Raw genomic sequence first — 26019 nt, 5'->3', positions numbered from 1 at the left:
CGTCGTCTAAGAATTGATCTTGGTTAGCTCTGATGATGTTGTGATCATAGTATTCGAGTGTATATTCGTTAGCTCTAGGTGCAGTGTGTGTTTTTAGTGATTTTTTATATCCAACGTAAGTAAATTGTCTAGCGGTTAGTGGTGTAGTGAGTCGATATAGCATGTCCGTATTTCGCTCTATATCGGTGTGAGTGTTAGATAAAGGTAAGCAAAGAGGGTTAGTAAAATGATAATATGAGGTCCAAGAGAGAGTGGGCATTAAAACGTATTCATCTACAAAGTTGCGTGTTTCGTTAGTGTCGTGGGGGGTGTTTAAGGTGTATTGTGGGAATGAGGGTAAGGTGATGGCTAAAAATTCTTTTGTGTTAGTATGCTTGGGATGGTTGATGTATTCACGGGCTGTTCCTGGTTTTGCTGGGAAAGATTGGTTGGGGAACTTTCTTTTAAAAGTGCGGTAAGCTCTATTAGTGTTGAGTGAAGATTCAGTTGATGTGGATGATGGTGCTAATGATTCAGTATAATTTGAAGAGGGTGTAGGGGTAGGGGGGTTGGATGAATTTATTGTGGAGGAGATTTGGTTTATTGTTGGGGTATGGAGGTGGTAGGGTTGTTGTTGAAGGGTAATAAAATTATCTAGCTCTGGGGAGGTTCGGGGGGTGTCTGGAGAATGAGATGATTGGTCAGAATGAAATGAGGAGTAGGTTGGGGTAACTTGGGAAGCATCAGAGGGTGTGGAAGTGATTGGGTCAGGGTTATTGGATAATATGGGTTGAAAAGGGGGTTGAGAAAAATTAGAAGAGTTATGAAAATTATTGGATGGGGATGGTTCTGAGTCGGCAAATTCATCGGGGGTTTCAATATTCGGGTTATTGAGTTGTGAGATGGAATATAAAACTGAGATGTGTGAATTAGTGTCGGAATTCATGCCTGATGTTACATTACTAGATGGAAAATCGGGTGGCGGAAAAGCAAAAAGTGGTATTATTGGGATTGGAGAGGTAAGATTGGTTGGGTGGGAATTTGATCGGTGTAGTGATCCAAGTTGGCGGCTCATCGTGGGCTAAAAAATGATTATTTTGAGACTGAAAAGCGGTGGTATGGGGTTGTTCAATAATTTGTTCATAAGTATTATCATCTTGTGACTGGTGTGTCATTATATGTTGGATGGGACTTTGTGATGTGGTGAGTCGAAAATTTGGATTATGTGTGATGGCTAAATTTCGAAAATTTCGTGGGACTAGGGATAGTGGATGGTTATTTGGTAGGGGTGGTAATTGTGGTGCCGTTGGCGTTATGTCTACATTGTTATGTTCTTCGTCGTATGTATTTTGTCGTGTTGCTATTTTTGTGTTATATTCTTTTATTTGTGCGTCTAAAAGAATTTTGTTTATAGATGTAGAAAAGATTCCAAAAAATCCTGCAAAGAGTATGCGTGCTACGCTTGCTTGTCTGTTTACTTGTGTGTGTATAGCACATGTGTTGTAGATTCCTTTTAAAAGTGAGAAAAGAAATCCAATAAAGTTAAACATTGCGTATAAAATAGTCAATTTTTCTAAGATGTAGTAGGGCCATCCTAGAAAATCGAGGATCTCATTTTTGAGTGTAACAAAGCTAAAAATGTTAATTGGTGATATATCTTGGGGACGGTATTTTTCACCGTTTAGATATATATAATCTTTAATGTCTTTAAAATATCCGCTATAGTCTTGCGTGTAGATATCGGCAAATCCTGCGGTTTCTGCAAGTTTGCGTAAATTTTGGTCTATTGATTGTCTTTGTATAGTGTCCATTTGTGTTAATAATTCTTGGAATTGTTGTGTTCTAATGTGATGTTGAATATCTGATTTTGAATAGATTCCTATTGATTGTAAGTCTATATTTGGGTTTCGAGCAATAGCGCGAATGCTTTCTGGTGAAAATTTTTTGAGTGATTGCATTAATGTTGGATATGGAGTGAGAAGATAATATTTATTTTCATCAGGGTTTAGTTGTACTACATTGTGGCTGTTTTCTGATCCACATGGGACTGCGGTATCCCAGAAATAGGTTCTTCGTGAAAGTGTATCCACGAAATGTACTTTATTCTTATAAAAGATAGGGATTCTTTTATAACATCGTTTATCTTCAAAAACGTATAGTGGTGATACTTTTTTAGTACAAGTATAAAACCATAAGATGTTTCCTTCATAGTCTAAAAAATTTGATCTATTTCCAGATAATAAGTATCCTGCATAGGGTATTTTTAATACTGCTAGTGCAAGTGATTGTAATATTTGTGTTCGTTCTAATTCGCATAGTTGGTGTAGTGTTTCTAATTCGGAGAGTGACATTTCTTGAAAAATTCGGCTAATTGTATAATCTAGTTTCATATCTAAATGAATATCATAGTGGATATTACCGAAATATGTAGTATTCATTAGTGATAATTCTTGTAAGCGTGTGCTTCTGGTGTCATGGGGTTTTAGATGTCCACCAGGTTGTCCGTTGCTTTTTTCACAATTAACTGGTATATAGGATGTTCCTTCGTTTGGAGGATGACCTGTGGCATATGGGTCAAGTTTTATTTTTCCAGTGGTCATGTCGAATCCTTTTTCGTATTCAACTAATATTTCAGAGTATTGTGTTCTGTGAAGTGGATTCCTGTATTTACATGCAAGTTCTGTTTCTTGATATATTTGAAAACGTGTCAATTTATTTTCTATATTGTGTATGTTTCTAAAATTAGTACTTTGTTTTCGTGATGGATGTACTTGTTCATATGGAATTGATTGTATAAAGTATTTTTCGTGAAATTTTATCATACGAGCGTGTATTCTTGCTACTTGAAATGTTGTACATGTATCTTCGGGGAACCAAACAATTGTTGCTTGTGTTCTCGTTGTAGGGTCGCAATAACCTTGATCATTTTTACAAGGTAATCGGATTCCTTGATAGATCATTGTATTATCTGATAAATCTCGTGTTAGTTGTATTTTTTCGAGTTGTATTTTCCAATCGAAAAACATTATTTCTTGGTATCCTTTATTTTTTGTGTCTGCTTTGCAGTTGGATGGGTTATTTATACCAATGTGTGGTATCCAATGTTTATCGTGTAGGTCATAGGTTAATCGTCCGTGTGCGCCGTTATATGGGTATTTTTCGTCTAGTTTTATATGTCCTTGGTGTCTTTCAAGTTGTGATTGATGTACAGAGTCTGAAAAAACTTGAAAGTTAACTAACTTTCTTTCGGAGTTTTTATTTTGTGTAATGTTTAGTCTAAGTAATTCATTTTTACAATCGTCGGGATTGAGATGTAAAAGACGTTCTATATTACTCTGATAGAATGATTCATGGTCAAGTCGGTTTTTGTTTCCGTTCGAGACTTGTGAACAATGTACTTTCTTTTCGGAAAATGTTGCTGTGAATTTATAACCTGTAACTGTTGTTGCTCGGGCTTTTGAATAGAGTGTTGCTATTACATTTGTGGTTTCTATAGCTTGTGGTTCTGTTTCACATTGTGATACTTGATTTATTGCATATTTATGTAGTGTTTTTTGTTCATTTTCTTCACAATCGTAATGTGTTACTAATAAATCTTGTGGTCCTGTACGAGGGGAAGGGTTTATGTTTTGATTTGAGATTACTAGAAAAAGGAGTTGGAGAAAAATTAATAATTTTAGAATATACATGTGTATGATAATCCTGAGTATGGATTATAAAATGTAATGTAGCCAATTGTGTTTTTGGTATATCTGTCGTATTTGTATATTACTTCAGTAGTTATAAACGGTGGTGGTAGTGATTGAGCTGTTATGTTAGGTGGGTTTAATGGGTAGGGATGTTGGGTAATATTGTTTAACTTAACTGTGATTTCAAACTTTAATTGTAAACTGTTTTGTTGGAGTATTTGAATATTGTGATCACGGATATCGTTGTGAATATCTTGGCGATATTGTAATCTATTAAGTGCCCAGTTATGAAGGCGGTTACTTTCTTGATGTTGTCCAAATAATGGTGGAGGTGCTGTAAATGTATTCCAATCTAATCTTAAAGGAATATTTATTGATGATTGTTCTCGATATCTGGCGTCGAGATTATTTGGAAAATTTAAGTTAAAAGGTGGTGGTGAAATCTGGCTTATTGATGGTGTTGATGGTAGTGATAATGTTTCTGGTAGTGATGAGGATGTTGTTGTATCCGTAGAAATATCTATTGGATCATTGACTAAATTTAGTTCACCTTGTGTAAATGAATGTGTTGTCCAATATGGTAGTCGTGATGCCTGGTTTGGGGGGTTAAAGGGATTTTCACGTATTTGTTCAGATGTTGGTGTTGAACCTAAGTAATCTGATGGTAGGCTTGAGGTGCTACGTTGTGAAAGAAGCGTAGGGGTTTCTGGTAATTTACCAATGGGGTTTTCTGGAGTGTTTTGTGATGGGGATTGAGGTATATCAAAATGAACTCGGGGAGTTTGAAAATTTCTGTTTCGTCGAGGATGTATAATTTGTCTATTTATTTCGACTGTATTTTGGTTTTGACTAGGATTTCTTATTCTACTTAGTTCTTGTGGTAGTGTTGGGTATAGGTTATATGTTGGTTCGCTTAGAGGTGCTTGTCGTTGAACTGGTTCTAGTGGTTCTGATAAACGAGCATGTCGTTCTTCAAAAGTGTATGGATTGTCTTGAAAAGAAATTCGTGTAGATGTTTGAGGATTTTGAGTAGTTGAAGGTGGTGTTGGGTTATCTTGGGATGATGTCGGTGAAGACTGATTCTGTGACTGTTGGGTAGCAATTTTTGATGGATTTTTGAATTGTTACTTTAGTGGGAAGGTCTATGTTTATTATAATATTCTTCCAAAAAAATAATTAGAAAAATTGTTGCTAGGGCAAATGTGATGATTGCTTTCTTTATACATTTGCATATTGTCAAAATGAGGGATGATAAAAATGTTATGAAAATTACAAACAATAAAAAAATATCAGTTCTACTGAAAATTGTTCGTATCATTTAGACAAGTTGTATAAATCGTACCTGTGGATATAATCAAGGGTTTTTAAAAGTTGGAGAAATAGTTCGAATATAGTGTAGAAAATTAAAAAAATATTACAAAAAATGATTAAGATTATTAGAAAAGATTCAAGGATATCAAAAAGAAATATTATGAAAGTTTCAAGTATCGTAAAAAATTGTTTGAGGTTTGTGATAATTTTAGTGACTGTTTGATAGAAGAGCATTTAAGAAATGACTTCGTGATCGAATATTTTTTGTTGTTTGGGGCAATTTTCAAGTGTGGTCGGATTATTTATTAGTTTTTTGACAAGTGGGTTGAGTTTTGTAAAAAATTGTTGGGGGCAATTTTCATGGTGATCGGGAGGTCGTCTTTTTCTTTATTTTTGTTTGTCAAATGATCCGGGGTATGGTGAGATTTTTATACTTTAGGCTAATTAAAATGTTCATTTTGTTACTTTAGGCTAAGTTAACAAATTTGTTTTGGGGGTATTCGTGGTCTGAGTTGGGGAAATATTGTTGATCTTTGGGTTATTAGATAAGGGAGGGGTATGGTATTATGGTGATATTTATTTTAGTTGTCAAGTTGGAGTGGTTTGCTTATTTTTGACCTGGAGGTCGTAAAGTTATAGTTATAGATGTGCCTGGAGTTCTATATGATTCGTCTAATTGGTCTTAGTTTGAGTTAGAGAAAGTGACGGATTGGATGAATCCTATTGGTCTATTTTGAACTAGAATTATTGCGTACTTGTCAGCATGTTATTTTGAAAAATGTAAATGAAAAATGTTTCGGAGGTTTCAAGATTGTGAAGTATAATGTTAAAATTACTTTTGAAATTCCACTTTCTTTAAAATTTTAGATTGGGGGATGAATATTTTATAGTTTTTACATGGTTGATTTCGGAGTCTTGTTGTTTTTCTATTTTCTGATTTGTCGATTTGTTCTTGGGGTATTATTTGTTCGGTCATTTTTTTATTTTTTCTTTGTTTTGGGGATTCTTTATGGTTTTGTGTATTGTTTTTGGTGGCGGTTGGTTTTGTGTTTTGATTTTCGGTGGGGTTATCGTTTTGTTCTGTGTTTTTCAGATGTGGTTCATTTTGAATGATTTTTAATCCTGTGAAAGAATATAATTGAGTTAATTCGCGGAGTGCGTATTCTTTTGGGTAATAAGGTAATAGGTTGTTTCGATGTTGAACGATTTCTTTTTTGTTTGAGTCGGTAATTTTATATGTGACATCAGTGGGTTTTGCAATTATTTGGTATGGTCCTTTTCGAAGGGGTTGTAATTTTTTAGAAATTCCTTTTTGAGTATTAAAATTAGGTATTAAAAACAAATGTTCCAATTTTTAATTCGGAGGCTGGTGTAAAACGTGAATTGATTTGTTCATTAATGTTTTGTCTTTGTAATAACTTTTTTGTTATTTTTTGATAAATTTCATTGTGTTTTTTATCTCTATTTAGAATCCATTCGGTGTGTGTACCGGAGGCTAGTTTAAGAATTTGTGGGTGATGAAAATGATCTTCATCGTGTGTATGTAAAGGTAGGTTATAACAAATTGAATCTTTATTTGGTTGACAATAACCTTGTGCGTTTTTATGAGAATTTGCTGTAAACATTATTGGTTTGCGTGGCTTTTGGTTAAAAACCATTTCGTATGGTGACATTCCTAAAGTTGTCGTAATTTGTGAATTATATGCTAAGGGAAATAATTTTACATCTGCTGACCATTCGGTATATTTTGTATCATTTCCGTTGATGATACATCTAAGATATTCTTGTAATGAACGGTTCATACCTTCGACTAAGCCGTTTGTCCAAGGTGCATGAGATGTACGTGGTTTGTGTTTAATGTTATATAAATGACATAGTGTGATGATTTCATTATTTATGAATTCTGTACCGTTGTCTGTAACTAAAATTTCTGGTAGTCCGAATTTTGCTATCCAGTGTTCATAGAGTGTTGTGTAAGCGTAATAAGCGTTACAATGTGGTACTGGGTTAAGTGCTACATAATGTGTAAATGCGTCAACAATTACCATAATGTAGGAGTTTCCTACGGATGAGGGTGAAATTGGTCCTTTAGTATGAAATGAGATACGATGGTTAAAGTACAAGCTTTGTCCTTTAAAATCTTGTTTTTGTGCTATTTGTTTTTGATTTGGGTAAGGTTTATTTAGTTGACATACTATACAATCATTGCATAGTACTTTTATCCAAATTGGTGCATTTGGGAAGTAAAAATTTTGTATAAAATTTGAATATGTTTTTTCTGATCCAGAGTGTCCTTTAATATTTTGTGTATGTGAAATATTAAAAGCTATAAGAATCATACTTAAAGGGAGACAGGGAACTGTAGATTCATTCAGGTTATACTCTAAAAGGTCTGTATTTTCGTTAATTGTTGTGTTGTTAAATTTGCGAAAGTATCGGAGGAGTGTTTTGTTTCCTAGAATGGTTGAATCTGCCTTGACAGGTTTAGTTTTATATTTGTGCCATGATTTTAGTTGTCTAATTATCGGGTCAAGATTTTGATATTGTTTCAGTGTTGAAATTGTAATTGTTTCTGTTGGAGGGAGAAAAATGTTTTCAATTTCGAATTTAGATAAGGGTATTGTATCAAGTGGGTCGTGAAGGTCAAAAACTTGATTTATTGTGTATTTTGAATCATTTGTTTGTGGTCCTGATAAATTTATTTTATCAGTTAAATCTTCTTTTTCAATTAGTGGAAAATGGTCTTTCTTAGGCGGGTGTTGTTTTGTTCGTTTTTGTTGGGTGTTATTTTTTATCCATTGAGAATATGGGATTGGTTTGAAAGTTGATGTTCCAAGTAGATCAACTTCATAATGATTATTTTGACAATCTAAATAAAGTGGGAAATGTTGTAAACTATTTATTTGTGATTGTTCAATATCAGTTTTTACTGCATATTTGCATTCCAATCGGGGTGATGTTTCGTTTTCTGCAAGGTAGAATTTTATGTTTTTGGGTATTTCAACTGTTGTTTTTCGTGTAAGTAATTCAGGTGGTGTATTTCGACTTAAGGTGTCTGGTAATGCAAGATTTTTTCCTGCAGTCCAAACTATATGTAAGTTTGGAAATTTCATTAGAATTAGTTGAAATCTGTAAACTCGGTGGTTTGGGTTAGATTTTTGTGTAAAGAGAAAGATGATTGGTTTATGGTCTGTGAATAGAACTGTTGGATGTTTTGATCCAAGTATCAGAAATTCATATTCTGTCAGTGTATATATTATGGCTGTACATTCTCTCATTAGAGTTGAGAGTCGTAGCTCTGCTTGAGTGAATAATCGAGAATTTGCTGATATGAGGTTCATTTTATTTGTACCATTATGTGATTGTAATAGTGCTGCACCGATGCCAAAGTTCGAAGCATCGCACATTGCATAAAATGGTTGATTTGAATCTGGAATTGTGTTTGAAATTTGTTCAGTTAAAAGTTTCTTTATTTCTTCAAATCGTGTTTGATGTTCTGTGTTCCATTCAAAATTATTTTGTTGTCTAAGGATGTTATAAAATGGTCGTAGATATAATTGCATTTTATAAACATATTTACTTAAAAAGTTTAACATTCCAAGAAATTCTTGGATTTTCTTTTTATTTGTTGGTGGTTGAAGTTTTTGAATAGCGTCAATGCGTGATTTCAATGGAGTGATTGTTTTTCTTTCTATATTATGTCCTAAGAATTTAACTCTTGTCAAAAAGAAGTGTGATTTATCGGGGGCGGCCTTCAGATTTTCGTTCTGAAGTATTTGGTGATATTTTTCTAAAACATTGAACATCTCGTCTTTTGTTTGTGATTGCATAAAAACATCGTCTAAATAGGTGATTGCGTTTTTCTTGAGTATTAGTGGTCTAAAAATTTTGCTCATAAAAGCTGAAAATGCTGCTGGTCCTATGGATATTCCATAGAATAAGCGGTTGAATTCATATTGTTGGTTTCCGATAACAAATTGTGTTAAACGTCGTGATTGTTCATCTAGTGGCATTTGATTGTATGCACTATTCATATCGGCGGTTGTAAAGTATTTGCCGTTTATTTTTGTTAAAATAACTTGTATTGGTTCAATGGGCCAATTACATTTTGATTCATCTATAAGTGAATTGAGGTATCTAGCATCGAGAACGATTTTTAATGATTCTCCTTTAGCTAGAATGATAACGGGGTTGATAAATGTGTTCCCTTTTGGTTGTTCTTCTTTATTAACTGGTGATATAATGTTGTATTGTTCTAAAATATCGAGTAATCTGTTCACTTTATCATGTAAGTGAATTGGTACTTTACTTGCTCTCTGTTTTTTGAAAACTGCGTCTGGTTTTAACGGGAGATGTAGTGATGAACTGATTTTTCCAACATCGAATTTTGATGTTGCATAGACTGATGAATATTTAATTAGCTGTTTGGCTAACTTTTCGAATTCGTCTTGTGTTATTTGTGAATGTTGGAAATTAAACATTGTTAAAAATTTCTGTTGGTCCTCTGTGTAGTTACTTATGTTGAATGTAGGTTTGAAATATGGAGTTTTTGTGAAATAATCCGTATTTCTGTTTTCGTTACTTATTATATTATTTATAGATAATTCTTCATTAAGAATTGTAGATTGGCAAATATCTAGTAATTGGAGTATATTATTTACGCGATAGGCTTTTTCGTGTATTGGTGATATTGTAGCGTTGGTTTCACAATATCCTAAAAGTCCTAAAGGTAATGTTACTTGGTAAGGTGTGTTGTTATAGACATGTAAGGAAATGATATCTGAATTCGAATTTTTCAAATATTTTATGGATGAGATTGTGATTTTGAAAAATTTGTGAATAGGTTTGAATTCAAAATCTGACATATAAAATTTTTGTTTGTTTTGTTCTTTATCATATTGGTGAACTTGTTTGATTGAAAAATTATAGATATTTCCTGATAGTGGTTTTAGGTGTTTTCTTTGTTGGTTAAATATCGGGTAGAATTTTGAAAAGAATGGTGGTTGTTTATTTAATCTTTGAAAAAATGTTAAGGATGTTTCTTTTGTTTTTGTATATTTATCTTTGATTAATATTTTACTATTTAGGATGTTAATTGTTGGTATATACTTCGAAATAAATGGTATTCCAATGATATTATATTTAATATCAGTGATATGGAATATTTGTTTAAATGGCTTATTTAAAATTTTGCTTTGCTCCATTGTTCTGGTGGGGAGGAGAAATAATTGGATTTTTCCGTAGTTTATCAATGTTGATCCTTGTGCTGTTGCTAACTTACTGGAGGTTTCAAGAGGTGTTAGCTTTGGGTGTAAAGTTTTTATTTCATTCCATGTGGGGATGTTTATTATGTTTGATTCTGCTCCTGAATCAATTAAAAAATCTATTTCAAGGTCTGGTGGTTGAAATTCTTTATTTCTTGGGCTTTCTAAGAGAAATGGTATTGTCCAAATTTTTTCCTTGGGTTGTTCTTTTTGTATATTTTGATAAATGTGGTTTGTATTCAAGCATTTTGTTTTGATATTTTTATTGGTTTGATTTGTAGTGTTAATCTCATTTGTTTCTTGCGTCGTTGGTGTGGAATTTATGGGTGTAGTGTAATAATTTTGAAGAAATTCTGATTGATTTTCATATATGTGTGATGAAAAAGGTTGTTCATATATGACAGATTCATAGTCATTTTCGACTTTTATCATATTGATAGAAAGAGTGTTTTCTGTATCGCTTTCTGAATCTGATGATGTACAGTTTATTTGATTGAGTTGTAACGTATCAGTTACTGTGTCATCAATACCTGGAGGGTCTGATGTTGTTTCTGGATTAGATTGTACTTGATTAATATGTCTTTGATGTTTAGGTGTAGTACTTCTGTGGCGATTATTAGAATTATTATAGTTATTATTATTCCGGTGTGGTGATTGGGAATAATTTCTATAACGATTATTATAACTTGAGTGTCGATTTTGTGAATTATTTCGCGATCTGTTTTGGTAATTATTGTTTGGTCTGTTATAGTTCGATCTATTATATGAGTTATTCCTTGATTGATTGTTCGGGTAATTCTGGTTTCGGTTGTTTGAATAACTTCTATTTCGATTATAGGAGTAGTTTCTATTCCTATTGTATGATGAATTTCGTGATTGGTTGCTTGGATAGTAGTTATTTCTTGATTGGGAATTAGATCTAGAAACAAATCGTTGTGTATTTGAATGTGATCTGGAGTAGTTATTTCGACTATTTGGTCTATTGTAGTGATTTTGTGATGAATTATGCGTGTTTCTTCGTTCTGGTGATCTTCCTCTATAACTTGAGTTATATGGTGATTGATTTCTTGTATAATTTGTATTGTTCGGGAGTGGTTTTCCTGAACTGTTGTTGCTGTAGACTGTTTTGTTCGGTAGGTTTTGATCTTTTTTCATGTATTGATGGAATGATTTATTTGGTTCTTTATATTTTTGAGGTTTATTTTGATTGTCTTGCTGTTTTTGTCTACATTCGGAAATACTATGTCCGTATCGTCGGCAATAATTACACCATTTTTTGAAAGATGGTTTGCCTTTAAAGTTTGGGTTCTTTTCGTAAATATTGAGTATTTCAGTGATTTTTTCAACGAGGTCTGTCTCTGATTCCTGTATATTATTAATATTAGTGGGAGTCGTTTCAATTCTGTTAACGTATTGTAATTTCAGATTTTCCCTTTCTTCTAGTTTCATCGTGATTTCTGCTTGTTCTAATTTGTCTACTAGTTTTCGAAAATCTAAATCGGGTTCTCGAATTGAAGAAGGATGGGATGCTCTCTTTTTTATTGCTATTTTCCTTAATTGTGGTGTTAAGGTCATCATTAAGATTTCTGTCATCTTTGTGTTTTTATAGTCGTGTGTATTTAATGAATATGCTTTTCGAACTAGTGTTTCGATTCGTACTGCTATTTGCTTGATGGTTTCGTTTGGTAATCTGCGAATTTCATTACATAAAACTCTTTGTTGTTGTTTGTTTCTTTCGGAGTCAAACATTTTTGAAAATTCCTGTGTAAACCTTTTCCAGTTTGATTTTATTTCTAGAGGTAGTACTGAAAACCATTTTTGGGCTGCGCCATCTAAGGTTGTTTGTATTAACGCTGTGCGTCGATGTATCCAGTTTTGATGTAGTGGCGTATTAATTGGTTCAGGTCCAATATTTAAAATCAGGTTTGCTGTTACTGCATTTAAATAATCTTCTACAGAGTATTCAGGGTCTGTTCCTGTGAAAACCATTAAAGGTTTGTTTGATGTTATTGATGATCCACCCATAAGGTATGGATTCATTGTCATTTGTAATGATTCTGCTGCATTTGGCATTTGAGAAAAATTTGAAAGTTGGTTTCTTGTTATTTCATGTTGTTGGAGATAATATGGGAGTGGTATTTCATTTTGCATTTGTGATGGTTGATACGAGTGTGCAGTCATTGGATTTTGTTGTTGAATTGGTTGAAAAGATTGTGTATTAATTAGATTTTGTTGTTGAATTGGTTGTTGATGTTGTGCATCTATTGGTTGTGGAGAAAAATTTCTATGATTTGTACGTGTTTTCTGTATTCCTTGTCTACGATATTCTTGAGTATTTGGTGCAAATATATCTGGTTGTAAGAAATCATCATCTGAGGATAAATAATCCATTTGATAAGATGTCTGTTTTTTATTTTTATTTTGTTGAAAAAATGGGTAATTTTCACTGTGATCCTGTGGAGGATTTGTTTGGAAATTTATTGAATTAGGTTGGGTCATTGGGTTATCCCAATTTCGAGATCTTGTATATTGGTTAAAATTTCTTTGTGGTTGATTATATGTTTTTGATGGATGTGTATAATTATAATTATGGTCTGTAAAGTTGTTTCTAGTGAATGTTTTGCGTGTTTTTGATGGTAATGTCATGGGTCTGTATGTTTGGTAATCCATATGTGAATATTTAGGGGCAACCGAAGGTTTAACGGTTGATTGTAAGGTTACCTGTGTTTGTGAAGGATTTGTATTTCTTGGTGTTGTTAAATTTGGGCGTATTGGTGAAATACTTTGTTGTGTAGTTGTTGTGTGTACAATTTCTTCATTTATGAAGTGTGATGGTGTCTGGATATCTTGTTGAGTAAGATTCCTAGTTCCATTGAGGTTTTCATTGTGTATGACTGTAGAGTTTAAACTATTATTTTGTGTATCGGGCAAAAATGTATTATAGTTTAATGGTGTTGCATCAATGGTGAATGGTATTACTCTTACATAATCTCTTATGTAAGATATCGTACTTATTGCTTGACTTGAGATTGATTGTGGGAAGCTTATAAATGCGGGATGAGACCATTCGGGGTCCCAAACATAATCTGATTGTTCTGTGATAGCGGTATCATCGTTCGAGTTTTGGGGTCTAAAATTTTTTCTTGCTTGTGCAATTAAATCAATATCGTGTGTGAAATAATCTATTATGAACCATGCCAAAATTTTTTGTAGATCGTGTTTTGTATGTTGTGAAACGTCGTCTTTCGTGAAATTTTCTTTAATGATGTTTAAATAACTAGAGAGTAGTGTGATTTCATGTCGTACTCTTATATGTTTAGATGTTTCTGTCGGTGAGACATTTGGTATCTGGATTTAGTTTTCTAATATCGATATATAACTATATATTATTGCGAAAACTTCATTGGTGAATATGGAGTTTGCTCTTTGTGAGTTATGATATTGGATGCTTTTTATATATTCTGAAAAAACTTTTGAAAATTCTAAATCAAGATCGTCTGTTTGGATTGTATATTTTCTATTATTATGGTTTGGTGAGGTGAATTCTATGGAGTAGATTCCATACTGTTGTGTTATGTTGCATATATCTTTTAAGTAGTGGTCTATGATTTGTCTTTTGATTTTTACATCTGGGAACTCTGTTTTACATGGACTGATTCCGGGTTCAAATAAATTTAATAGTAAATTTTTGCAAAATATATGCTGTCCTCTATCAGTGGTTGCATCTACTATAAAAGGAAAGATTTCATCATCATCTGGGGTTTCGTCACCTGGGGTGTGCGTTGAGCTCATTTTTTCGTTCGATGACTGTTAATATGTAATTATTAATGTGTCGAATTGGTTGATTCCAATTGTATAAATGTACTGGTTTGTGTTTATACTGTTTTTTTATTCTTCTTTTTCCTCTTTTTGATGAATTTGAAGTTGTTTCTGAGTCAGAAAAATATAATTGATCGTGAAGTGGGCAATTTTTATCTATTGATTCTTTTAGTTTGTAAAGTTCGTCTAAACTGTTGGTTTCTGATTCTGAAAATGCGTTTCGATTTTTTGAAAATCTTTTTCGTGTTATTTGTCTTTGTTTCGTTATTATTTTTCTTTTTAGTGTTTGTCGTTTTGTTCGAATGTATCCAACTGTTTGTGTATGAGGTGTGATTACAAGGTCGTATTTTTTGTTATCTATTTCACAATTGTGTAAAACGATTGTTTGTTTATTTCCTAGGTTTTTAAATGACATAAGGTTTAGGATGACGGATGCAAAAGGTTGTTAAATGGTTTCTATTTTCCTAAACTGTTAGTTCTTACGATTTTTTGGTTAGCTTAACCTGGGTCTATTTGTTCAGGGTTGGAGAGAAAAGTATATCGATTCCGAAGAATGATTTTTTACTTTCTCGTGGCTAGTATAAGTTAAGGTGTTAACTTACTTAATCTTACTTAGGGGTAGTGATTGTGTTCAAGGGTTGGAGAATAGTAAATCGATCCACAAGGTTCAGGTATAATTAGAACGCGAGTAGTTCGTTAGATACTATTTTAAACTTACTAAGTCTAAGATTTATCCTGGGTCTGTTAAGAGGGGGGGGTCAAGTGAAGGATGAATAACCGAAGTTCTTCACTGTTTATCCTAATTTGAATGATTAGTTTTGTTTAAAAATTTCTATTAGTCTTAGGTCTTTAGAAAGGGTTGGGTAGTGAATCGACGTTTGAGGTCGTTAGACACTAATTAAGTGGGTGGGGGAGAACAAAGTTGTTCTGTTTGATCCAAGGATAAGCCTTGATGATCAAATTTGAAATTTAATTAAGTAGAAAATGATTTAAGATCCAAGGATAAGCCTTGATGATCTGGTTTTAAAATTAAGTGAATTTAAGTTTTAATAAAATTTTAAATGTGTGTAAAGGAAAGATTTAGTGTTTTGATGATATTAGTGGGTTTATGATTGCTGTTATGTTTTAGGTGATGGAGCTGGAACAACAGGATGATTTATGATTACTAACCATTTATTGTCATGCTACTAATTTTTATTTTTTATTTTTCAATAAATATTTTTCAAACATGTTTTGTATATTACTGCAGAGTTTTAGGAAAACGATCTTAGATCTTTTTATCAATCGTTATTGTATATTAATAATTTTGTTTAGCGCCTGAAATGATTTTGAAGATTAACTTCAAGGTTTTATGTTTGCAAATGAAAATCTAAATTCATTGCCAGTAGTATTCTAAATATAAAAGTTTGTTCTGGTTTTTGCCTAACTATCATATAGCTATATGGTAAGTTTCTACTTTGTCGTATGTCGTCTCTGGTTCGAGGTCTTCTTCCAATTCCGGGTAGTTCTGTTATGGTTCGGAATATTGGCTCTGATCTATTGAGTCGTAGAGACATTTCGATTAAATTATTGTCGTATAACATTTTGTAGATGTTTTTGTCTAATTTCTAATCTATTTTGGTTAATTCTAAGCTATTAAGGTCTTGTTCGAGACTTATGGTCGCACCAGATGAGTTAGGACTGGAGTGTATAACTCATAGAGTAATTTCGGATAGGGTACACCGTCTGCTCGTCACGCTATCTTATTTTCGGCCGGATAGATTCGTGCAACTTCTTAGTCTAATACCGATCCTAATCTTACTCTTATACTATCTAGTCTCAGGTTGTTTAACTAGTCTCTGCTAGGCTCAATAGATCTAGGGTATACTGGTTTATTGCGGCTGCTGAAGTGCTCGGGAGAGTCCAACTAATTTCTAAGTTAAATTCAAATCTCTCTGGTGCTGAAATTACAAGTAACTTCAGCACTTACAAATAAGTGGGTTGTTAGTTAGATGGATCATGATTGGTTAATATTAAATACTTTACATTGGTAAAATATCTAATTTATCCAATCATAAAATGTAGTTTAGATCAGGTTCCAGTATTCAGGTGACCTTCACGGCACCAGCTTGATTTATATTTGGCTGTTTAACGACAGACCAATTTTAAACAAGTCAACTAACTTTTGATGAAGAAATTGGCGATTATACTAGTTAGTAAAGCCCCGTGTCTTCCTCTATGATTTCTTGGCCTGGGTTGCAATGATTTGACCGAAGCACTTTACGGACAGTTTCTTTCTACAAAAAAATATTAACAAAGGCTATTTTTTCCATCGTTGTACGGCCCAATACAATTTGAGGGGGAAGAGTAATAAACAAAATGGTTTAAGACCAGAAACGGTAAGCAAAAAAACTGAAAAAAAGCAGAAACAGAAAATTATAAATTTTTGTTAGCTAATCAGTAAAACAGGTGTGAGAACAGTCAATTAATGAAGTAAAGCAGTGAAGAAATTAATGAAGAGACATAAATTGCATGATTTTGTTACTTTTTTGTTAAAAACTTTATGGATAATATAATCATTTCATTGGTAACATTGGCTATTCCAAGACTTATTTTTATCAATAAGCACATGTAATTCAATAACTGTCTGTTTTTTCTGCTTTTAGACCGTTGCTGCTCTTGAACCATTCTGCTCATTGACATAGTCACTAATTCTGTTTTAGTAATAATGCTCACAAGATTTTGATTTGCCCGTTACACAGAAGTTAGCTGATTTGATAAGCGAATGACGCTAGACAAATAGGGCGACAAGACATTAAGACACGACATTAAGAAGACAAATTAGCATTAATACATTTAAAAAGAACTGTTCCATTTTAAGTAGTGTACTTTTTTCAGAAACACAATTGGGGAACTGCGTGTAGCATTGTCTTAAACTGCCAAAATAATTTTCGTCATAACAGCTACCGCCATTCCTAGAACAATCAAACAAAAAAATAAAACCAGAAAGTAAAAATCACGTGGTAGAATAAAAACTTCAAATGTGAGTTTTGTTCAAATTTTTCACCTGTGTTTCATACCAAATATTACATTGCATCTTGAAGTTTGTTCACATCTCGACACTGCGTGTCTCGAGTTGCACACAAATTTTCTTGATGGAATAGATAGCTGTTGCTTATCTACTACAAAAAAAACTCACAATTTACCGGATCTTCTTATCGAACATGAGATCTAACACTGCAAAAAATACGGTTCTTTAGTGTTTGAGTATTGCTTTAAAACTAAAGCTTTTAAGTTCAATCAAAGTCAGCCAAACTGTTCATTGAGCGTCAATGAGTCAATGAGTCAATTTTAAGAGTCAATGAGTAGTTCAGACCCTTATTTTGGTCTTAATCATTTTTTTTCTTTTTATTTAAAAAAAAATCTTGAATTTTGCTCAAGCTCAAATTTGATTTTTCAATGTTTGGTAATTGCTTCCTTTTAAATTAAGTTCATTTCTTTTGTGAAAAGAAAGGCAACCTCCTATCGAACAGCAAAATTGTGGAGGTCACGAAAACGCTATCGACTTCTATTATTGAAACTTGAATTTAATTTTCAGATTTACCAACGGAAAAAATTTTTACTTTATCATCCAGTTTTCTCAGATTAGGTTAATTTAAAAAATATAACCTTATCATTAATTTCTGTGAAAATTTCAAAAAAACTTTAAGGCCATTTAATTTTTATTTTGAAATTCGAAAGTTTACATTTTTGTTCATTAATTATTTTCTAAATGTCTGTCAGCTATATTCATGGTTGTCAAGGTTTTCCAACTCATTGAAAATAGGGAATAACTTTGTTTTCGGGTGTGTTTGAGTTTTTATTTTTTTGGTTTTCCACGCAAAATCAGGTACCACAAAAAATCATCGGACTGGCTGGATTGAGTGATATATCATATTAAAAACCCTTTCAGTTTTGATTCCAGCGACATTAAAAACAAACTTAAAAAACCGGTTTCAAAATTTTCCGGTAGTATTGAGAATAACCGGTTCGAAATTTCTTTTTTCTGTAATTTCGACTAAATAAAGTGACAATAACTTGTTTAATTGATCACTTAGGCTACAAAATCTTGATTTTTCCAAACAAAAATTTTTTTTGAAAAGCACTCACTTCGCTCGCAGGAAATATTGTTGTTCAATTTTTTTTGCGTTTTTTTCCATCGAGTGTTGTCGATTATGTCTTATTTACGAACTTTTTTCGCGCTTGTCGAGTTTTATCATCATATCATCACACCACGTACAAAAATGGCACAATTTTTAATGTGTACTTTTAATGTAAATATAACTTAATAATGAACCTGGAAACTTAGTTTTATTTTTAGTTTTTATGAATATGTTCGGAACATTCTGTGCTACTTGCCTCCGACTATCCTTGTTTCTGATATCAATTTTGCTGACAAAGCATAAAGTTGAAGCCTCCGATTTAATGGCCGAGCACGGCTTAATAAACACAATTGTTATAATCAAGGTCTCATCAAAATGCTCGAACAGACTTTTGAAAAAAAAAACACATTAGGAAGTGACAAATGGCTTACAAAATATAGTAGCGTCAAAAAAATTTTTGGTTTGCCACTGAAAAAGTATAAGTTGATTTAAATTGACGAGTTCAAATATTTTCAGAGTCTGGTACACTGGGCGAGGATGAGTTCGTGCAGCTGATGCACTACTTCCTGGAGCAAGGACACCCGGATCCCTATCAACAATTGGAGGAGAGCTTCCAGTTCTTCGACGAGGAAGGCACTCAACGCATTCCTATTGACCGCATGCTGTCAGTCTTTGTCTTTATGTATTTCAATCTATGGAACTTTGGGCAGAATGTTGCGACTTTTATTTTTTTTTGGGGGGGGGGGGGGGAGGGGGAATTGGGAGACCAGTTTACTAGCATGCGTGCCGCTTAGCTTGCGGCTGTTAGCACAAGTAGAATTGAGTTTGTTTTCTCCCATTTGCAACTGAAACTCAAGGCATGCGTTTAGCATCAAAGGGAGCAATTAGTTTTATTGCGCATGCTAAGTGCACGCATTCATGTCGCTACGCGTCCCCTTTTTCAACAGTTATAAGTTCAAAAATATGGTGTAAATACTTTTTTTTATTTTTTATTTCACGTAACGAATAATGTGATGTAAGTGGAATAAAACAAGTGTTTACGCTTTATCTTTGAAGTAACATATTTTTTGGAAACAACCCGTACTCAAGGAAATATCTGTACAAGATCTGAAGTTCTTTTTTTCTCAGATAAATTGGTTCTCAGATCTGAAATTTTTTATTTCAGATCTTGATTAGAATTTGAAAATTTCAGATCTGAAGTTTGGATCTGAGAAACCTTTTAATGAACTATTATTTATGCATTCTGAGCAAACCATTGAGTTTTTTTGATGTTTCTGCAATATAAAATTATGTTTAGATTAACTAACGGTGTTCAACTGTGTTAAAATGTTTTCAAAACTTGTTGGTAGACCTATCAATTTTTTGGTTTTCATGCGCTACTTATGCGCTTCCAATGTTTATCTCATGCTTGAGGCTTTGCTTTTTAGCTAGCAGAAGCTATCAAATACTCAAGTATCAAAAATAGCAAAATTGTTTGAGAATCATTGATTTTTCTAGGTCTGAAATAACTAAGGAAAACTAAATTTCAGATCTGAAATTAGATCTGAAATAGATTTTTTCAGATCTGAATTAACCAAGAAAAACAAATTTTCAGATCTAAACTAACCTATTCCTAAAGTATCCAAGCGTTTTTTTAAACATTTTACAAACCATTTCAGATCTGAAATTCAATATTGAAAATAGTATTTCAGATCTGAATAAACCAAGAAAAACAAAACTGCAGATCTAAACTAACCTATTCCTAAAGATTATTTCAGATCTGAATTAGAACATTTACTAGGTACCGAGAAATACATTGAAACACAAACATTTTTTTTAAATCATCCACTCTAGTAAGTTTAGTTGAAAAAGTGATGAGAGAAACAAGAAAAATCTTTAAAAAATTTTTGCAATGCAAATAGAGACCAAATGGGCTTTATTATGATACTCACGGTTTAATCTGTCAGCTTTTTTGGGAGCAAAAATAGAGTGCAAAAATAAGTTCTTTTTCAGAAATTTAGTCTAGTGTTCATTTTAAAAAAAAAATTTTTGAGTTTTTTCTAAAAATCCATCCATCGTACGCTATGTAAAGTGCAAAGCGCGATGTTTTGCTCATAGCAAAATTTTGAATAGAACAAAAAGCACGCCTCAATTCTTGATTTTAAGAAGGATTAAATCTTTGTCTAGGCGTTAATAGCACGAAACATATATCAGCGTCTCAAATGACCTTGAGATGCTGAAATTGGCTCGGAATCCAGAAAAGTGAATCCAGATAATTCACACCATACAATTAAAATGCTTTCAACTGGCCGGTTTGTTTCATTGAATGAAACCAAGGCTACTATAGGACAATTAAATGAAAAAAAAATTGAAATTTTGATGACTTTGTTTTAATTCATAGAAAAAATTGATTAAATTTGCAAAGTTAATCTTTTCTCAGATATATAATATATATATATATATATATATATATATATATATATATATATATATATATTATATATATAAATAATGATAAAATGATATAAAAGATAAAAGATATATATTTTAGAACTTTGGGGTTCGAAAAAGGCTAATTTGAACAGTTTAGGATAAAATACGCTCGATATATTGCTTTCTTTCACCACGCGTAAGCGGCGGATTAATGCGATCCCAATCGAATTGAGACAAAAGATGAATACATTCAGTTGTAGTTTATATTAGCGTATGGTGATATATATTGAAATAAAAACAAGACTGCTCGTATCAGGGCGAAACCCTGAATGTTCCGACAGTCTTTTAAGGTTTATGGAGCAGTAATAACATTAAAAATGAATGTAATAAAACAAAATGAGTTTTTTTTCTGAAAATTGAACTTTTTTAAAATAAAAATCATTCCCCTACACGCCATATAAAGCACAAAAGAATAGATTTCGCTGCTAGTAACAATCAATTATGGCAAATAAGCTTATTTGAACCAACTTGGAACGATTTCTAGAACGGATTAAATCTCCGCTTACGCGTTAAAGGGAGCAATATATCGCGCGTTAATTGTCCCAAATTGGTCAAAATGGCCAAAATGACAACCTATAAACCCTCATAACTTTACGAAAAATGATCACAGGTGAAATATCTTTTCAAATTTAAGCTCAGGACAACAATAGCTTTCGAATGATATAAAAAAATTCCATCAAAAATGGCTAGTTAAAAAGTCGAAATTTGTCTGGAAAAAAACCCACCCCGAGCACAAATATTCCGTTACTTCGGTATCGATAGTCGGAACAAAAGCATTCTATTTTTTGATAACTTAGTCATTTTTGCAGCCAAAAGTTTTTGATATTGAACTTAAAGTTTCAAAGTTCTGTTGAAACATTCAGGGCTTCGCCTTGATAAACAAACAGCTCGGTAACTCAAGTCACCTTTTTCCACAGAACCTTTGGTCATCTAAAATTGCATTTGCTAACAAAAAAATTGCCAATAAATTAAAGCAAAACATAAATTGACAAAAAAGAACTTTAAAAAATGAAGTCGGTTCCTGCTCATCACACCTAGATTTGGTTAGACAGAAACGGGTTATGTAGAAATGTTCCAAAAGGGACCCTTTGGTTGGCCAAGGGGTCATATGACAGAGGAGCTCCCAAATCTGCTACTGTTTCCAATTAAAAAACTAAAAAAACGCAATTAAAAATTTGATAGCTTGAAGATTCTGGCGTTCCTTTTGTGTTGTTACCATAATTGAACTGATGACGCAAAATTCCTTATGTGGCAATTTAGATATATGTCTTTATTTGACCCCCTCTTAATTAGACCGATTAATTTTCTGGATAGCAGCTTATTGAATCGCATTTGAAACTATCTTTATAATACTATTGAATAATGTAAAACTGACCTGTCTACCTTTTGGCAAAAACGGCTACAGAACGTTTGATAATTAGCAATTAAGATATATTGTTACAGCAGTCCCCCCTAATTAGACCTATCAGCTTTGTGAATGGCAGCTCATTGGATCGCATTTGAAAACAGCATTAGAGTAAAAATTAATTATGTCAAAATGAACTTTCTCCTTTTTCGCAAAAAAATGGCTAATAAACTTTTGATAATTAGCAATTAAAATATATTGAGTTGCTGCAGTCCTTCCTAATTAGACCGATTAGTTTTTTGAATGGCGGCCTATTGAATCTCATTTGAAAGCAGCATCATAGTACCATTGAATAATTTCAAAATGAACAAAACTTTTGGGAATTTTTTTATACATGCCTTGACGTGTTTTTTTTTGTTTCTTTTCGACTCTCAGGACTAGTAGAAAAGATATCTTCGATTGGACCACTATAGGGATACTATGATTAAGCAAATTCAGAGATAGGTGGTCCACAAACTTTTGTTAAGACCAACTTCCTTGTTTTTTGCAGACAAATATAGTCCCGACTGAAAATAAAAAACCTTTGCAACTTAATCATTTCACCTTAAAAAGCGACACGATAGAGCCTTTTCTAACTCTGAATTTTGGTTCGTTATTGTTCCGACTTTCGATAGGAAAGTAACGGAATATTTGTGCTCGGGGTGGGTTTTTTTTTTCTACAGACAAAATTTGACTTTTTAACTAGCCATTTTCGGTGGAATTTTTTATATTATTCGAAAAGTATTGTTGTCCTGAGCTTAAATTTGAAAAGATATTTCACCTGTGATCATTTTTCGTAACGAGATCGAGGTTTAAAGATTGCCATTTTGGCCAATTTGGGACAATTAACACGCGATATATTTCGCGCTATTAACGCGTAAGCGGAGATTTAATCCGTCTTAGAAATCTTTCCAAATTGGTTGAAAGAAGCTTATTTGCCATAATTATTTGTGACAAGGAGCGAAATTTATCCTTTTGTATTTTATATGGCGTGCGGGGGGATTATTTTCATAGACAATTTCAAATTTTAGAGAAAAGAAGTTTTCGTTTTGTTTTATTACATTTAATTTTTTAATGTTATTACTGCTCCATACACCTTAAAAGGCAGTCGGAACATTCAGGGCTTTGCCCTGATAAGAGCAGATTTGTTTTTTCTTTGCTGCGTAGTTCAACTTTTAAAAGCAGCTGATTGTTTTTACTCGGATTTAAATTCATTTTTGATCAACCTGCAAATAGTTTTACTTCGCTCATTGAAGGTTTCAACCATAAGAAGCATTACGCCAGAGCAAAATTGAAAGCATATATAGTGTCTTCGCGCTGTTTTTGTAAATACGCAAAGATGAGTGCTCTCGATTTGCTGTAAAACCTTAAAAACAAACGAACCAACACGGCCGTGAAACTCACTTCCGTTCTTTCGTCGTGAGGGACGGAGTATGCTAATAAAATCTTGAGATCATGATTTTTAGATTTTTCTTAGAATTTTGCCCTTCAGGAGTTGCACCGAATTCAAATTTTGTTGTTTCAAAAATTGTATCAATAGTTCCGAAAATATACGTTTTTTCTAATAAGGTAGTTTAATAGCAATTTGATTCATTTCTCTGATATTATGATAAAATACAAAGCTTACTCGTTTTGAGCCGACCGGGCTGCCAAAAATTATTTAAATGCAGTCAAAAAAATTTTTCAAAATTTCTTAATTTTTTTAAAATGTTGATCGTTTTTTTTTAATGTGAAACTACTCTAGAGACATGAAAAAGCTGTTACAAAATTCAAGGCTTTGGCCATATACGAGCAATTTTGTAGAAAAAAAAAATTAGAATGGCGTTTTTGTCAACGAGTCGAAAGGAAAAAAGAAAAAAGCTGACCCCCTCTCAGTCTGGTTGTCCCTGAAGTTTTTAGTAAAGGTAATGCGATCAAGCCATAGCAACTTTTGAACCGATCTAGTGATAGGTTCTAAAAAACTAAGAGAAAAATAATTGTTGAGATTTCTCGTCTTGCTTGTTCTTGTGATTATCCAAAACAAAAACTTTATTTTTACTCTACGAGCACTATTTTTCGATAACAAAAATAAAGCACTGGATAAAGTGTGTAAAGAGCTTTGTGGTTCCAATAGATATCAATTGGAGTATGCAACTACGAGTTGATTTTGATATGCAAAAAGTAACCGCGTTTGGTTGTCTCAAATTATCAAGCGGGGGAAAATTTTTTTTTGAGTTCACTCCTAATTTTTATTAGGCTTATGCCAATTCCATTATATATCATGATTATTAGCATTTATGCCAAAAACTGTAATGCAAACCCGGGTTGAAGTTCCACCGTTAACTGTCGCGTTTTCTGTATTATACCAGTGATCGCGATCTTCCAGCGCTGATTCGTGAACAGTTCAGAGTTTTTTGCATAGCTAACTTGCGATATGACAGGGCTAATTCAGTAATGATTCCGTTGAAAATCATCGCTAAAACTTCAACTCAATCTAGTAGCTTTCAACTCAAAACAAAAGAAATTTCAACTCAATCTAGTAGCTTTCAAATGACAGTCTTAATTGATAAGCCCCTTAACTTGGTGATAATAAAGTTATGATATCGCAGAGGTAATATATTTATCTTTAAAACTGTTAGTTGAAAGATCGAATCCCGGTAGGTCACTATTTTTGCTCTATTTACAGGTTTTATCGCTGTTTGATTACTGAAAATTAGCCAAATTAGCAATTATTTATCAATAAATTTTGCTATTGTGGCAATGAACATCGATAATTCATCGATGGCGACCGCTGTTTTTTAACTTTTTTATCGCTAATTTCCTATTGACAATGGTTGCTCCCGGGAAGAGTTGCGGCCGTGAAGAATTGCTGCAATGTAAAAAGGGATGATAAACCAAAAATTCCAAAATAAAAAGTTGAACAAGCGATGTCAATTGTACATGAACATAGCTTATAAGCAGTTTTTTTTTCTCAGAGGCAATTATTTTGATAGATTTCGAGTCAATGGTTGAAGACTTACCTGTGGGTACTTCTAACAAAAATTTATTAATTTCCAAAACTTATTACGAAATCTCAAAAACCATAAATTCGAACTGGTTTGCTTTATAACAAAATTGGATGGCAGAGCTCATTTGTTTCAGTCATATGATAAAAAGTTCAATATATTTGTTATTGTCGAACAAAAAGTAAATTATTACAAACTGATATCACATAAAAAACAGTTTACTCATTGATTGTTCCATTATGCACGAAGTATTATTACGCTCTTTTATAAGTTTTTGAAGTTTTTTTTAGTTTTTCTGGATCTTGCCTTGATGAGCAATTGGGCTCGTGCGGGATGCTTGCGAGTTAAACACTGTTGCTTTATCTCTGTTTCACTGAAAAATTCAAACTTTGTCCAACTTTCTTATGGGAGAGCAGTTTTGAATTAACTTAAGTTTAAAGTTCAGTGGTTCGAGGTTGAGGCAAAAAGTATTACAGAAAAGCTTTCAACGAAGCTCACGACAGGTTCTCATAATAAAAAGCTGAACAGTTTATTTCTGTGATTTGCAGTGAGATTGTTCAGTCACTCGGCGAGCCCCTGAGTGAAGCGGAAAAGGAGGACTTCTTAGCAGATCTTCAGGCAATCGACAACGACAACTCGGGTGAGCCGACGCGTCTTTTCCCTTATACGGCTCAAGATATCAAAATTGTTAATTGTGCCTGTTTTAATCACAAAAATCCTGACTTTATTTTGCGGGATTTATATCAACCAAACATATTTGAGTATTGTGATTCAATTTTTAAAATAACAAAAATCTCAGTTTTGGGCTGTATAACAGAGAAGACTCAAATATTTGCACTAATTTTCTTAATTGCAACTTTCTCAGATTTATTATATAGCATTCTTAACTGATATTTTCAAAACTCGCGTATGGATTCGATAGTTCGAATTAGTATTTCGGTTGTTCTTGTTTTTTTTTACCATGAGCTTTTAGGGAAGCAAGAAACATTTTTGATA

At 32.8% G+C, this 26019-nt stretch overlaps 1 protein-coding gene across 1 annotated transcript in view; it reads left to right on the top strand.

The window, feature by feature from the left end:
• LOC134854409 (troponin C-like) overlaps window positions 1-26019 on the top strand; it is a 30823-nt gene that overhangs the window by 4034 nt on the left and 770 nt on the right. The window contains exons 3-4 of the mRNA XM_063870646.1: window positions 18700-18847; window positions 25572-25663. Coding sequence (XP_063726716.1) covers window positions 18700-18847; window positions 25572-25663 — 240 coding nt within the window. The remainder of the gene's footprint in view (window positions 1-18699; window positions 18848-25571; window positions 25664-26019) is intronic.

Source organism: Symsagittifera roscoffensis, chromosome 9 (assembly GCF_963678635.1).
Source record: "Symsagittifera roscoffensis chromosome 9, txSymRosc1.1, whole genome shotgun sequence".
NCBI lineage: Eukaryota > Metazoa > Xenacoelomorpha > Acoela > Convolutidae > Symsagittifera > Symsagittifera roscoffensis.
This window is presented reverse-complemented; position numbering and strand designations above follow the sequence as displayed.